Source organism: Oenanthe melanoleuca, chromosome 3 (assembly GCF_029582105.1).
Source record: "Oenanthe melanoleuca isolate GR-GAL-2019-014 chromosome 3, OMel1.0, whole genome shotgun sequence".
In the NCBI taxonomy this organism is placed as follows: Eukaryota; Metazoa; Chordata; class Aves; order Passeriformes; family Muscicapidae; genus Oenanthe; species Oenanthe melanoleuca.
In genome coordinates, this window is record NC_079336.1 from 74,322,335 (window position 1) to 74,335,405 (window position 13,071).

Consider the following 13,071-nt stretch of genomic DNA (forward strand, 5'->3'; position numbering starts at 1 on the left):
CACGTTTTGGTGTCAATATCTCATATATGTAGATGTAGCATTATTATCACTGGTTGAATTCCCAATTTTGTTAAAACCAAGATGTTAAAAATATCTATCAAAAAAAAGTTACCTTTTACGCCTTGTTGTCCAGACATTGTCAGTGGTAAAGTATGAGTAGAGTGGATAACTTGTGATCCTACAGCCTTGTTCACCTGTTGCGGGTGATGGTAGAGTTTTTGAGAACTGGCAGTCTGCACAGGAATCTGACAAAGTTTACCAGTGTAATTAGGAGGGCACTGGCATTTATCTCTAGAACTACACTGGCCTCCATTCATGCATGGTAGGTGGCAAATAACTGAAAGGAAAACAGAAATAAAAATTTTGTTAATGACTTTAGCTTTAATATTATCATCTGGCCACATATCACACACCAGTTGAAGAGAAAAGAAAAAGGGCTGGAGAGCTTTGTTCTTCATTCAGACACCTGAGGAACAACTCTACTTCTAACTGCCTTGTGGTAGAACCACTTCCCTTCCCCTCCTTGTGATCTTTGACCTCTGCCTCGTTTGCATCTTCCCTCCATGACAAACACAGAAAGCAATTCTTCCCTTGACCATCCTAGCTACTTTATTTCATGATGCTATTAAGCAAGACACTAAACTACTATGGTGTCTGGCTTCATCTCTTATTCACACTTTGGTACAGATACTCTTGTTTGTCAGCCTCGGTTTCTCAAAATCCTGGACCACTCATCCCTTCCTGGAAGTCTGTGAGAAAACTCACCTAAGAAGAGAAAGTACTGGGGACAAATTTTCTATTTTGACTTTAAGTCCTGGTTGTTCTCTAAAAAACTATTTCTTGCAGAGCATCTAGATTTTTGTTTAACATTTATTTCTCAGATAAAACAAGCTAATTTGTATCCATCCATGAAGATCATAAAAATATCAAGAGATTCTACTGAAACGATTTCATAGACAAACTCCAAACCATTAAACCCTGCAACTCCAATATAAAGAGAAGGGTAATTATTTCTGTGCCAGCTAGCACTTGCACATTTACAGCAATATAAATTATCAGATGAAACATGAAAATGTCAACATCAAATGAAAAATACTTTTCAACTCAGATATACAAGCAGTAATAGGCATGGTTCAGCACTTTCTAAAAATATAATGTGGGACTAAAATCAATCACAATGTAAATGAGCTGTCAGAATTTTCAAGAACTAAATGATGTGAAAACAACAGGAAAAATACCATAAGTTTTTTTCAAGATAAACAAAGGTCATTTTTGTCAGGAATCAAATAGTATTTGAGAAATAGAGCTCAGTATCCATTTGTCAGATTTAAGATAAGATTCTGACTTTAAAAAATAAGAACCTTTACAGTAATCATGGCATTTTGCTGGATAGGTATTGTTTGGTCTGTAATAAATTACAATAAAAATGACAAACTACAGATAATCCAAGGTAATTAAGAACCTAGTGCTCAATATTCCAATTGCTGTGACCTCTGGACAACCAGAGGCTTTTACCAGTATGAGTACCATATTTTACCATATGAGTACCAGGAAAGGAACCCACTGGAAAAGGAACCTGTGTGTTGTGTGCTGCAGGAAGACAAAGTAGAACACTCAGCAGCCCAAGGAGCTCTAACCCAGCTGTGCAATTCCCTTGGCCCAGGAAACATGCTCAAGAAACAGCACACTCAGCCCAGCTCATCACAGAGCAGCCTCATGCTGCCTGGACAGAGTCTGGAATGCCAGTGCCTGATTGCCAGAAAGGTTAATGCACAATGCAAACTGCCACAATTGTTTTTTCACTGTTTTTTCTTGTCTTATCTTCTATTTACATTTAACATAAACTGACTGAAAGTACTTCAAGCTGTAGCATTGTGCTAATGGTCCTAGTCAACCTTGGAAGGCAACCCACGACAGCACAAGCCTTATTTTTTTGGGTCCCAACCCTTATTGGGACTTCATCTGAGTGTATAAAAGACATCTTTATAGAACTGGTGTTACTTCAGGGCAAAATGAAGGGGTGTTGACCACAGCAGTAACTAAAGCATGACAGAGACCTCTCTCTCTGGTACCATTTCTTCCTGAGCAGCCACAAGCAAGCGGCTGCACTGTAATAGAGACAACATAAAAAGAATTTCAGTGCTTTTAAAGATGTGCCTGAACAAGGTTGAACACCAAGGTGGTTTTCTTGTGAACTAAAATCACACAATGAAACAGTATGAAATAGCATTAAGGGGGGAGCAGTTTGGCATTTGAAAGAAGAACAGTGAAACAAAAATAGTTTTACTGTGGAATTTCTTGAGTGCAAGAGGTCTACCCTATGGATTTTCTTCCCCCTCTCTCCAGGGCTGAGGCAACAACATTATGTGCAAAATCCACCTTTTAAATATATCCAGAATTTCTGGCAAATAAATTAATTTTTTCTGTGCTACTGTTCCTATAAAGCAATTGACATCCAGAAGGCCAAGTTGCATGGCTATCTCTGCACTACCAGGCACTCTTTATGTATTCCTCTCCTGCAGGAATTTCATGGGCACATGAAAAGCTTTATTTTTGAGAAAAGATTTGTGCTAAAAATACTGGGAAGGAAGATGCCAACAGAAAAGAGTTGGTTCGTGCCTTTCTCATAACAGTTTGATTTGGATACCCACCCAAATAATTTGTGCAAGTAAGTGTAGAGAGGAGACACTAAAAGGTTTAGTATGAGGTAAATAATTATGAACATTTAATGCCTCAGCATTTAAACATAACAGGAAATAAAAATTCCAAGCTTCTCACATTACTGTGTGGTGCAAATCCCTCAGTTAACTGATTCTGATTTACATCTCTGGCCTACTGTATGAGGAAGGAAGTTTAAGTGAGAATACATGAAATCTATTCTGAGAATATAAAGTTCTGTAATAAAAATTCTAAATTCTGAAATATACAACTGTAAATTCAAATCAACCATGCAAAAACAAATAGGATGTTATCTCCAGGCTAAACGGCAGACTTGAAAATCTCAAACAGGAAATATGAGAATTTTTTAAGAAGCGAATCTCAAAACAAAAGACCAAATAAAAAATAAAGAAAAAATCCACACCACGTTGAAATAAAATTTCTGATTATTTTAAATAGGTGTAAGCAGCCCACACTTCCGTTGCATTATTGCCACAGGTAGTTTATGGCCAGAAGGAGCTACATTTGATTATGACACTGGTGCTGAAAATCACAGGAACACAACTTCACCAGAACCAGAATTACATACAGACTATTTGAGAAAAGTGAGCTGGGGGAGCATAGGACTTGAAAAAAGGCAGAGGAAGGAACCACTATTTTTCCTTGACAAGGCTCTGGGAATCTCTGTTTAACAAAGACCAAAGAGCCCCAGGGAAAGGCCCACTTAAGACAGAAACAGCACATAAAGCCAGGGTATGTCTGAACAGCTCAACCTCTCTTCAAAGTTTTTTGCTTTGTTTTGTCTTGTCATTGATGCTAAAGGACCTAAACAGAATGGCAGACTATTGACAGATGAATAGGGGACATTCCTGACAAAAAACAGACACATGGTTTTTGGGAGAGACCATTTGAAGATGCTGGGTTTGCTCATAAATGCTCAACCGGCATTCAGAGAAAGGGTATACCGAAGCCTAATTCTCACTGGGCTGTTACTATTTCCTCTGAAAAAAATAAAATAGAAGAAATAAAAGTATCCAATAAAAGTGAAATCCTCTAGCTCAGCCCTTGATAAAAATGTGAAGATGGGTCTGCGTAAGAGGAGAAGAAATTTCAGTTCACATGTTGCTATTTTACAAACTAGGCAAAGGAAGTATTAATGGATCCAGGAAAGGCAAGAACTTTCTCACTTGAGTCTACTGTAAGCTAAATCTCTCAATGGTATTTTAAGGAACAGCCACCATACGACTGAACAAGTTTCATTATTTTTTACTATAAATGAACACACATCCTTTAGAAATGTGGAGACAGGTTTAAGAAAATACAAACATTTTAAGTATTCTTCCTATCCTTGAGTATTTAATTAGTAATAGCAAACCTTGATTCCTCTGGCATCCAAAAGCCTTAACTCTTTCCAGTCTGGCACAGCTTGCTGGGTATCACTGCTTGAAATGAGCCAAGCAGAGAAGGTGCATCAAGATGCCCCCACAGGGAGTCTCTGAATGGCGCAACGCATAGAAAAAGAACACTGCATGATGAATTCCAATACAGCTGCCACAGCTATGGGTTGGAAACACTAGTACAGGGCATGAAATCATCAACAAACAGCTAGGAAACCACTGATAAATACAGTTTGTTCATGTAATTACATAATCTAATTTGTTTTCAATACTCAAACAGCCTCAAACAGCTCCAGATAAACTGATTTAATCAAGTCCAAATGTTTTCATTTAATCAAAACAATGTGTAACAAACCAAATTCCAAGCACCTAAAGCCTCCTAATCCTTAAAAAACAGCCCATGCTTACCCAAACAAGCCCTTAGGATGGAAGGAAACTCCCTTCCTGTAACCAGTGTTAAAGAAAATGAAGATGGGTTTTGAAATGTTCCTCATCAGACTCTCCAAATTCCTTTTCTTTTACACCTCAGGGAACGTATGAGTTTCCCTCACCACTCTTTGCCTTTTCAACTTACATGCTATCAACAATTCAAGCATAAGGACTATTCAGTCACACCAACAGGCTTGCCAAGGAAAACCTTGAACTGCTTATTTAGATTACAGTATTTCCACTGGATGCATCACAAAGAGCAGATTAATTTTGTCTCTGAGTACTACAGTTATCCAGCATTACTACATGCCCCCCAGCTGCTTGGGCATCTTTCATCCACCCTGTTGCTAAGCACACAGCACAGGGACCTACTGAACACAAATTGTCAAAATGCCATATGCAACATTCTTACAGTGCTCCAAAACATTACAAGCTTTAGGTAAAAGTTGAAATACAGAGGTGCCTGCATATGGATCTGCACAATTACTCTAAACCTATTTCTACTTTCTAATTCCAGAAACTCTTTCAGTAACTCACAAAAGACACAGAAGCATGAACTACAGTATTGATGCTATCCCTCTGGTTTAGACTCTTCCCTACTTTTTTCTTAACTTGTGGTACCTCAACTTTTTAACTAATTCATCCTAAACTGTTTTCTCTTTAGAATTCTGGTTGTAATTCAGAGGTGTTATGTAAATAAGTTGCAAGTTTAAAAATAAATTAATTATTTGACTATTATTTAGCAATGTTCAGACAATCTTGATATCACAAACTTGTGCTTTGGGACATAAAGGGAGAAAAGAAAATCTTTAAGTGCCTTAAAAGTATAATACCACTGCATTCACCTCTGAATTTATCCTAATGTTTGCATTTTGACAACTTTTAATATAAATATTCCACTGTAACAATAAAAAGCAATTTTAAAAAGTAGATCTGACAGCAAGTGCTCCAGCACCAGATGTAAGAACGATTTTCCTACTCTGAAAACGCTGAAACACCTCTGTAGCACCACTGGAAACAGTGAAGTGATGCCCTGCTCCTGTGACTGGCCTTGATACATGGATGTGATACTGAAGGCACTAGAGATGTTTCTTCCAAAAAGAGATAAAATCTGCAACATTGCAGGGAAAAATTTAAAACAGGAATCTAGCTCAAACCTAATTGTATGATAAAAAAAATACTCAGCTACTAAACTGGAATCTCAGCTATTGTAATTTAGCACAGCTATTGACTTCATTAGAATTTGCCTTATATTTTTAAACTATTATTATTAAGGGATCTTTAAAAAAAGTAATTCACCCCCACTTGGGAATGGGATCATAAATACTGCTATTGAACCAGATAAGCAAAACAAATTACTGCCAAAATAAGCAAACTTTGTGATGATATCTGGATCATGCATGTTTTTTGGAGCTAATTGAGGCTACACTGTCAACTATGGAACATCATGATACTGAAATTTGGGAAGCAAGTTCAGATTCATAAAGGACATGGCTGCAATCTGTATATGGAGAAATATACATTTTTGAGCGATCATCATAATCAGCAAGAAATCCAGAATGAACATGCACTAGATAGTTTCACTGTACTACTTGTCTGTCTTCCTCGGTTTTAAACCCACTACTTTAAAACAGCTCAGGAAAAAAAGTTGGATGTTGACAACTCAAAGGTATGTACACAAAGTCAACCAAGAGACATCCAATATGTCCCCAGGTATTTCACTCATCTCTCATTGTGGGTCCCAATGGGATAGGAGTCTCTTTGGCTCTGTATCACATCTTTCCAAATTCATGTGATAAGCCACCTATCCTCAGATGTGCCAAATGCAGCACAGGCTGGCTGTGTGGCCTGACATGATCACCATCTGACCAGCAGTCACCAATAAAACTCCTATTGTTACAGCCTGGAAAGAACAGGATGGATGAAAAACAGTCTTAGAATATTCAAATACTATCAGGAAAACACAATGTATGCTGTGGCATGGAAAATGGCCTAAAGCTGTGCTTGCTCAATTTAGAAAGGCTGTAGCAAAAGTTTTATGGTAGTTGCAAACGACTGACAGGAGGATTCTTACTAACAGGCATGATGCTTAATCAATCTTTTCTATCTCTGCTTCTAATATTCTAAATATCTGAGATTATTCAGACACTATTTTGGGAGTCAAGGAGACAGAATGCTAAAGAGCCACTCCTACACTGATCAGAGGGGGTGAGTTTATTGACTTTATTAGACATCATTCTGATATACTGAGTATATCACAACAGTTAGGCTCAGTACACTAAGAAAAAGAAAAATCCACCAGTTACTGTTTATCAGGAATTAATGCCTTACAAATGGCCAGGGTCAGACCTTTGATAATGATGCTAACACATACAAAACACTACTCCAGACATTTCTTTGGATTTCTAGTGTACTGATATTTATTTTCTGCAGAAACAAAATAACCAGGAAAAGCTGGCTTTGGAAGAGTAACAAATTAGCACCCTTGCTTTAAACAAGCATACTACCATACAAAAACTTTATAGGTGTCAATTTAAGCAGTCCTGAATAACTTCTTAGTTGCTGTCGTCGAAGTAGGAATACTGACATCAAGGCACAGTGTCAGATGAAAACTACCCTTCCACTGTTCCCAGGGCTTTTAAGACTTTCCCTACTGTACAGTGTTTTGCATGCCTGAGCATGGGCAATGCTAACAAGGACAGGTAACAATGAAGAGCAAGCATCTTTATTGATCCATGATCCTTCCAGACTATACTCTTCCCTTTAGATGCCAGCTGAACAGCCCAACCCAACTTTAAGGACAAGAGGACTAATGAGTAATGTGACCATAATGATACTAGGCTGTCGTTGCTCATGCACTGTTACAATCTGAAGAAGTCAGTGAACTGATCCTCTGCTCTGACACTGTTGTCCAATTAGGCTATTTCAAAAAAATGCACTGAACTCTTGCATGGAGTAACAGCCAGTAGCATAAGGCATAGAAAAGAGCTCCTTCTAGATATCCACCTACACGATCACCATCAGACAAAACAGAAACTTGTTTTGAGGAACACTGGGGATGTTTCTGTTATCCAAAGGCTCTGAAGACCACAGAACTAGTAAAGCTGAAACTAGTAAAGCTGACACTGGTCAGGGACATCAGAATCCTTACAATTTCTATCAGCTGAATAACAGATACTTAAGCTGATGTGCTGGCTTCAGCTGGGGTAGAGTTAAATTTTTTCACAGTGGCTGGTACAGGGCTGTGTTTTGGGTTTGTGCTGAACACAGTGTTGATAATGTAGAGATGTTGTTATTGCTGAGCAGAGCTTACACAGAGCCAAGGTTTTTTCTTCTTTGTGCACTTCCACACTGGCAAAGAAACTGGGGATGCACAGGAAATTGAGAGGAGACACAGCCAGGACTGGTGACCCCAAAGGACCAAAGGGATATTCTGGACCATATGACATCATGCTCAGTATAAAAAGCTGAGAGAAAGAAGGAGGAAGGGAGGGACATTCAGAAAGATGATATTTATCTTTCAAGTCACTGCTATGTGTGATGGGGCCCTGCTCTCTTAGGAATGGCTGAACACCTGTCTGCCCATGGCAAGAAGTGAATTAATTCCTGTTTTACTTTGCTTACATACCTGGCTTTCTGCTTTCTCTATTAAAGCTCTTTATTTCAATGCAAGAGTTTTCAATCTTTTACCCTCCTGATTCTCTCCCCAGTCTGGCTAATGAGGAAGTGAGTGACTGCATGGTAATGGGTTGCTGGCTGGGTTAAATCACAATGGCTGAGATTCGTTCCCATTTAAGCTTTCGTGCCTTCTTGAGGCACACACGTTAGGAGAGCTGTTATCTGAGGTTTCCTGGTCTGTCAGTGAAAACAGGCTGGCCCAGCAGGCCAGTAAGGACATCCACAGACCACACGGGTGCATCCCATCACCCACTAACAACCAAGCTCTTGACTGAGGCATCTTGCTATGGTTTGGTGAGCCAGATGAACCCCCAAACTTAGATCCAAATGGTCTATAAACACTAATCTACTGCATCCCACCATACCACAAGACATCCTCCAATGACAAAATTATGTTTAAAATAGAAAAAGAAAAGCCACAGAAACCTTAGTCACTACAAAAATTTCTAAACATCAGGAGACTGGTCTCTGAATACCACAGCATTACCACAGTGCTCACTTAGTGAAAAAACATCTACAAGAAGAGTAAAATAAGAACAGACTGTTTAAAGTGGATATTCATTAGCATACAAATAACAGCTCATAATCCAGGCATTCATGGAGGAGTTTAAAAACATAGGCTATGATTTTCTGGCACTGGCTCCATCACAAGCTATTGGAAAGTTTTCTAGGGAGTTGACCTTGCAGCAGTGACACGACGTGAGAATGGGATGGCTATTGTTCAGAGTTTGAGTAATAAATTAGGTCATAGGAGACCAGTGAAAAGCTAGAGACTCAAATCCTGGAGTTCTGAGAGAGGAAAGAAGAGTCCCTGCTAGTGAATAGGAAGGATAAAGATTACTCTGCAGAGAATGTACAGCTGGAAATTCATTAAAAAACACACAACTCCACCTCTCCTTGTGGTGCTTATGACCATAAAAGATGTAACAATTGCTGCACAAGCTGTGTAAACCTAAAAATCAAGGCTCTGCCTGGTCACGTCCAGTTCCAAGCAATTTAACCATGCACCAATTTTCTCTGTGCTATGTACAATCTCACTGAGAAGCCTCACATCACATTGTTGTACCCAGCCCTGTGCACTGAAATGTGTGCAAGTGTGAAAAAAATCCCTTTTCCCACTTGTCACAAGACACTTTCTGTGTTTAGCATCTCACACAACAGACTGAATTTGATATACTCAAACAATAAGTAAGAGAGATGCAATGGACACATTAACTGCAGAAAGCTAGTACTACAGCTTATGTTGTGATGCTGGTCTCCCCTGTTTACCTACACCAGCAGTTTCCAAAGCAGCGTGTGCTCATCCCACACACTGTTCCAGAAAATGTACTGGGATGCAGGAAACAACTATGTTTTGTACCATTAATAAATAAAATGAATTTTCCAAAGACTTCACTTAGTCTTTTTCTCATCTATTTTTATTTTCTATTTTGTTTATGGTTTATAAAGGACAAATAGATTATATATACAGTACTAGGTGTATACAATTTATAAAGGTATACATATAGATGAGAGTGTTCAAAAATATTTTACTGATAGGAAAGTGCAATCAAAAAGGTTTGGAGACTACTGATCTATACATCTTATGGCAGAGGCAGTCTCTCTCAGGGAGAAGTCAAAGAACTAATTTCTAAATTATGAGATGATCAGTTGCTAAAAGTTTCCTTAAACTCGAAATATCTGAGCAATTTCAAATACAAAAATTTTATTTCATAGCTCATCTTAACATCTTTGAATTAAACAAAAAATACAACCAAAATGTGAAATTAAAAATTATTTAGATGAAAATTAGATGAGAAATACTCTGTTTGGGTGCTTAAAACTCAATCCTCTTCAAATAGAAAATATCCAATTTTCCTTCTATTCATTAACTAGAATCTCTCAAGACTTCACAAGAGATTAGTGGGGATAAAAAAAGTTTAACAGCTCCTATAGACTTCAACTTGATTCATATTCACAAATCCCTGGTTGAAAGTTCATGGTCCACCCTCTTGACAGGTTTTTATGGATATAAAAAAAACCTCTCTAAATTTAAGTGTGTACATTATGAAGAAAAAATAATATTCCAAAATAAAAATCCAGGAATCCCAGTGCTTCTACAAAGTAGCACTCTCAATTACAGTGATACCCAAATCTAAGAGCTAATTAGAGGTGGAATGGATAGATGAACACTATACAGGCTACATAGACACAGAGATGAGAATTATCTGGAGCAAAATAAAAAACCAGAACAAGCAGTAGAAAGGCTGAATGGGCAAAGACTGTGATCAACAGAGCAGTGACGGCTGCTTGCTTCCTTCTGACTCTGCTAAGCCCAGGACACAGTAAATACAAACTCATTTGCTAAGAAATCTATTAATGATAAGTGCCATATGTGGACATGTAGAGAAAATTTTCAGACTCTTTCTTCTGTACTTGTATAACTTAGATGCAATTTCTTCTTTAAGCCAAGTTAGCATACACTTGATCTTCAGTGAGGTATGTGCAAAGACATTTAGTTTAGCAATAACATAGCTATAGCTGCACAAGGTAGTGTGTTTATATGAATATATAACAATGTAATCATTCAAATAAATGCACTCTTAGTTCTCTTTTTACAGTACTTCAAGTCAGATGTACATAAACTAATCTTTATAAATTAAAACCATATACAGTAAAATTAAACATTTTGCATTCTAGCTTTGTATTCTCTTTTGCTTTACTTTGAGGGAAACATACTCCACGTGTTTTTGAATGGCTGCAGGTGTGGATTTGGTACCACTTCCATTTGTGGCTTTTCCTATGACTGCACATCCAAAACTGTGTTCTCTGTAATAGACAGTTTGGGGAGTGCTTTGAGAGTAGATGGACTTTTGCTTCATGGTGATGGTCTGAAATCTTTAAGGTGAGCATGGGAGTGGAAACAAGTTGCCAACAGACTTTTATGAGGTCAACCTCATTAAAATAATCTGAATGAACAATCTCTTTTCTATAAATCAGCATATGGCCTCCACTGGAATCTGAGGTAAAGATGTCCATTTTGAATAATTATTTTAAGATTATGAAGAAAAAGCTCACAGATGCTATAAGTTCCATGGCAGAAACCAGAACTATTTGTTGATGACAAGTTCTGAGAAATACATGGGGTAAAAAAAAATAAGTAATTCTTTTTGAACAGATGTGGATATTAAAACCAACAAAATTGTTAAAATACAATTTTTATTTGTAGTTTGAGCACTGGAGGCCATAACTGAAAATGCATTAAAACCCTGAGCTTTGCTCAGCCTATAGAATGGTACAATCACATTACAGGATAGAATTGTAGTGCACTACTATTTCAGATTAGAAAAGCCTATACTATACTACCTGGACTCTAAGTAAAATAATTCATTGTGCTGTCAGCTCAGATTGATTTACAGAACAAAGGGAAACTGGAATAAAGAAATATCTTTTGAATTGATGATCATAATGGGCTCCTCCCAAATAATTTTGCACTGGCTCTTCAGGCTAGGGAATACCTTTTTCCTAGTTTCTTCTATAAGGCAAATAATAATTTATAATAATAGGTCTGCTGTTATTTTTCATTATTTTAGCTACTCAATTCACTGTCTGAGGAAAAATACCTGGCCTTCATTTTGTTACGGCTATTACAATCTTGCTACATGAATATTTTTAGCATAGTCATCATTTGTAAATTTCAAATTACCAGATAAAGCAGTGGATAAATTCTAATGTCCTTCTCTTAATTTTTTTTTCCTGAGACACATACATTGATACACTGACCAACTTCTTTGACTACTGCTGAATACAGTTTAAAAAGTTATTCTTTCAGCCAAATTGCCCAAGAATTCTGGAATTTTCATGTGCCTATTAAAGGAAATAATATTTCATCTGGCAGCAGAAAAAGCATAAACCAACAAAGCCTGACAGGACACAAATTATAATTACTGCAAGAACAGTAGAAACAAAGCTTTTACCAAATAAGACTACAAGGTAGCTACCAGAGGCAGTAAAAGGACAAAAGTGATAATACTAAAGGAATAATAAAGTTCTTGCATAACTTCTTCAGATCTGCAAGTTCAAGTGCAAAACTCAAGGATATTTCAAAGTAACACTTGACTCTTACCTACAGAGAATATTCATTAAAAACAAACTATGAGTTATCATATGCTGTTCTTGAGCTAAGCAGTTATTCCAGAAATAAACTTCTCTTCAATTAGGTTGTCTGATGGAACACAAAGTTGAAAATAAAAACATTTTTAAAAATTAAAATAAAATCACTTCTCACTTATGTTACCAAAATAAATTTTTAAAATCTCTGCATGACATGTGTTAGCAATTATTTTAAATCCTCCACACCTTTATCTGCTACATCTCGGATGAAGCCACAGGAAGAGTGTTTTGCTGGGGTAGATTTACATAGGTCATACATGATGGGTTACCACACAGGCTGCCTCCATTCACCAAACAGCAAACACCAGTTCAAAGTAGAAAAGAAAGTGTCTCGTCTAACATGTTACCTTTCTAGCATCTCTTACTAAACCCAGTGAAACAAAAGAGCAAAATGTAACGCGTAAAAAACTCAATAGTGTGTATTTCACAAGCTGCCAGAAGAGACTGTGACTGTAAATTCTCACAAATCTACACAAACACTTCCACAAGATGTTGGTCTTTCCTATGCCTTTACATGTCATCAAATTAGATTCCAATACTATTTAAAATATGCCTTTTCACCAAAAGGATACTAAAAAATGCTCCTCAAATATCAGTCTTGCAGTTCCTCAGTGTAGCAGGACATGAGCAGTATGTGTCATATGGAGCAAAGAATCGACACCTTCAATACCAAATGGTAGCAAGAAAACACCAACCATTTCTCTTGGACTTACTGTCATACACAAACTGCAAATAAGGCAGTTGGCTGGCTTGCCAA

The 13,071-nt window shown here is 37.4% G+C and overlaps 1 protein-coding gene across 11 annotated transcripts in view; it reads right to left on the reverse strand.

Annotated features, from left to right (window-relative positions):
* Positions 1 to 13,071, reverse strand: part of LTBP1 (latent transforming growth factor beta binding protein 1) — a 182,091-nt gene that overhangs the window by 102,678 nt on the left and 66,342 nt on the right. For all 11 annotated transcript variants that reach the window (XM_056488103.1, XM_056488100.1, XM_056488099.1 and 8 more), the window contains one exon: positions 113 to 337. In XM_056488103.1, the coding sequence (XP_056344078.1) occupies positions 113 to 337 (225 nt within the window). The remainder of the gene's footprint in view (positions 1 to 112; positions 338 to 13,071) is intronic.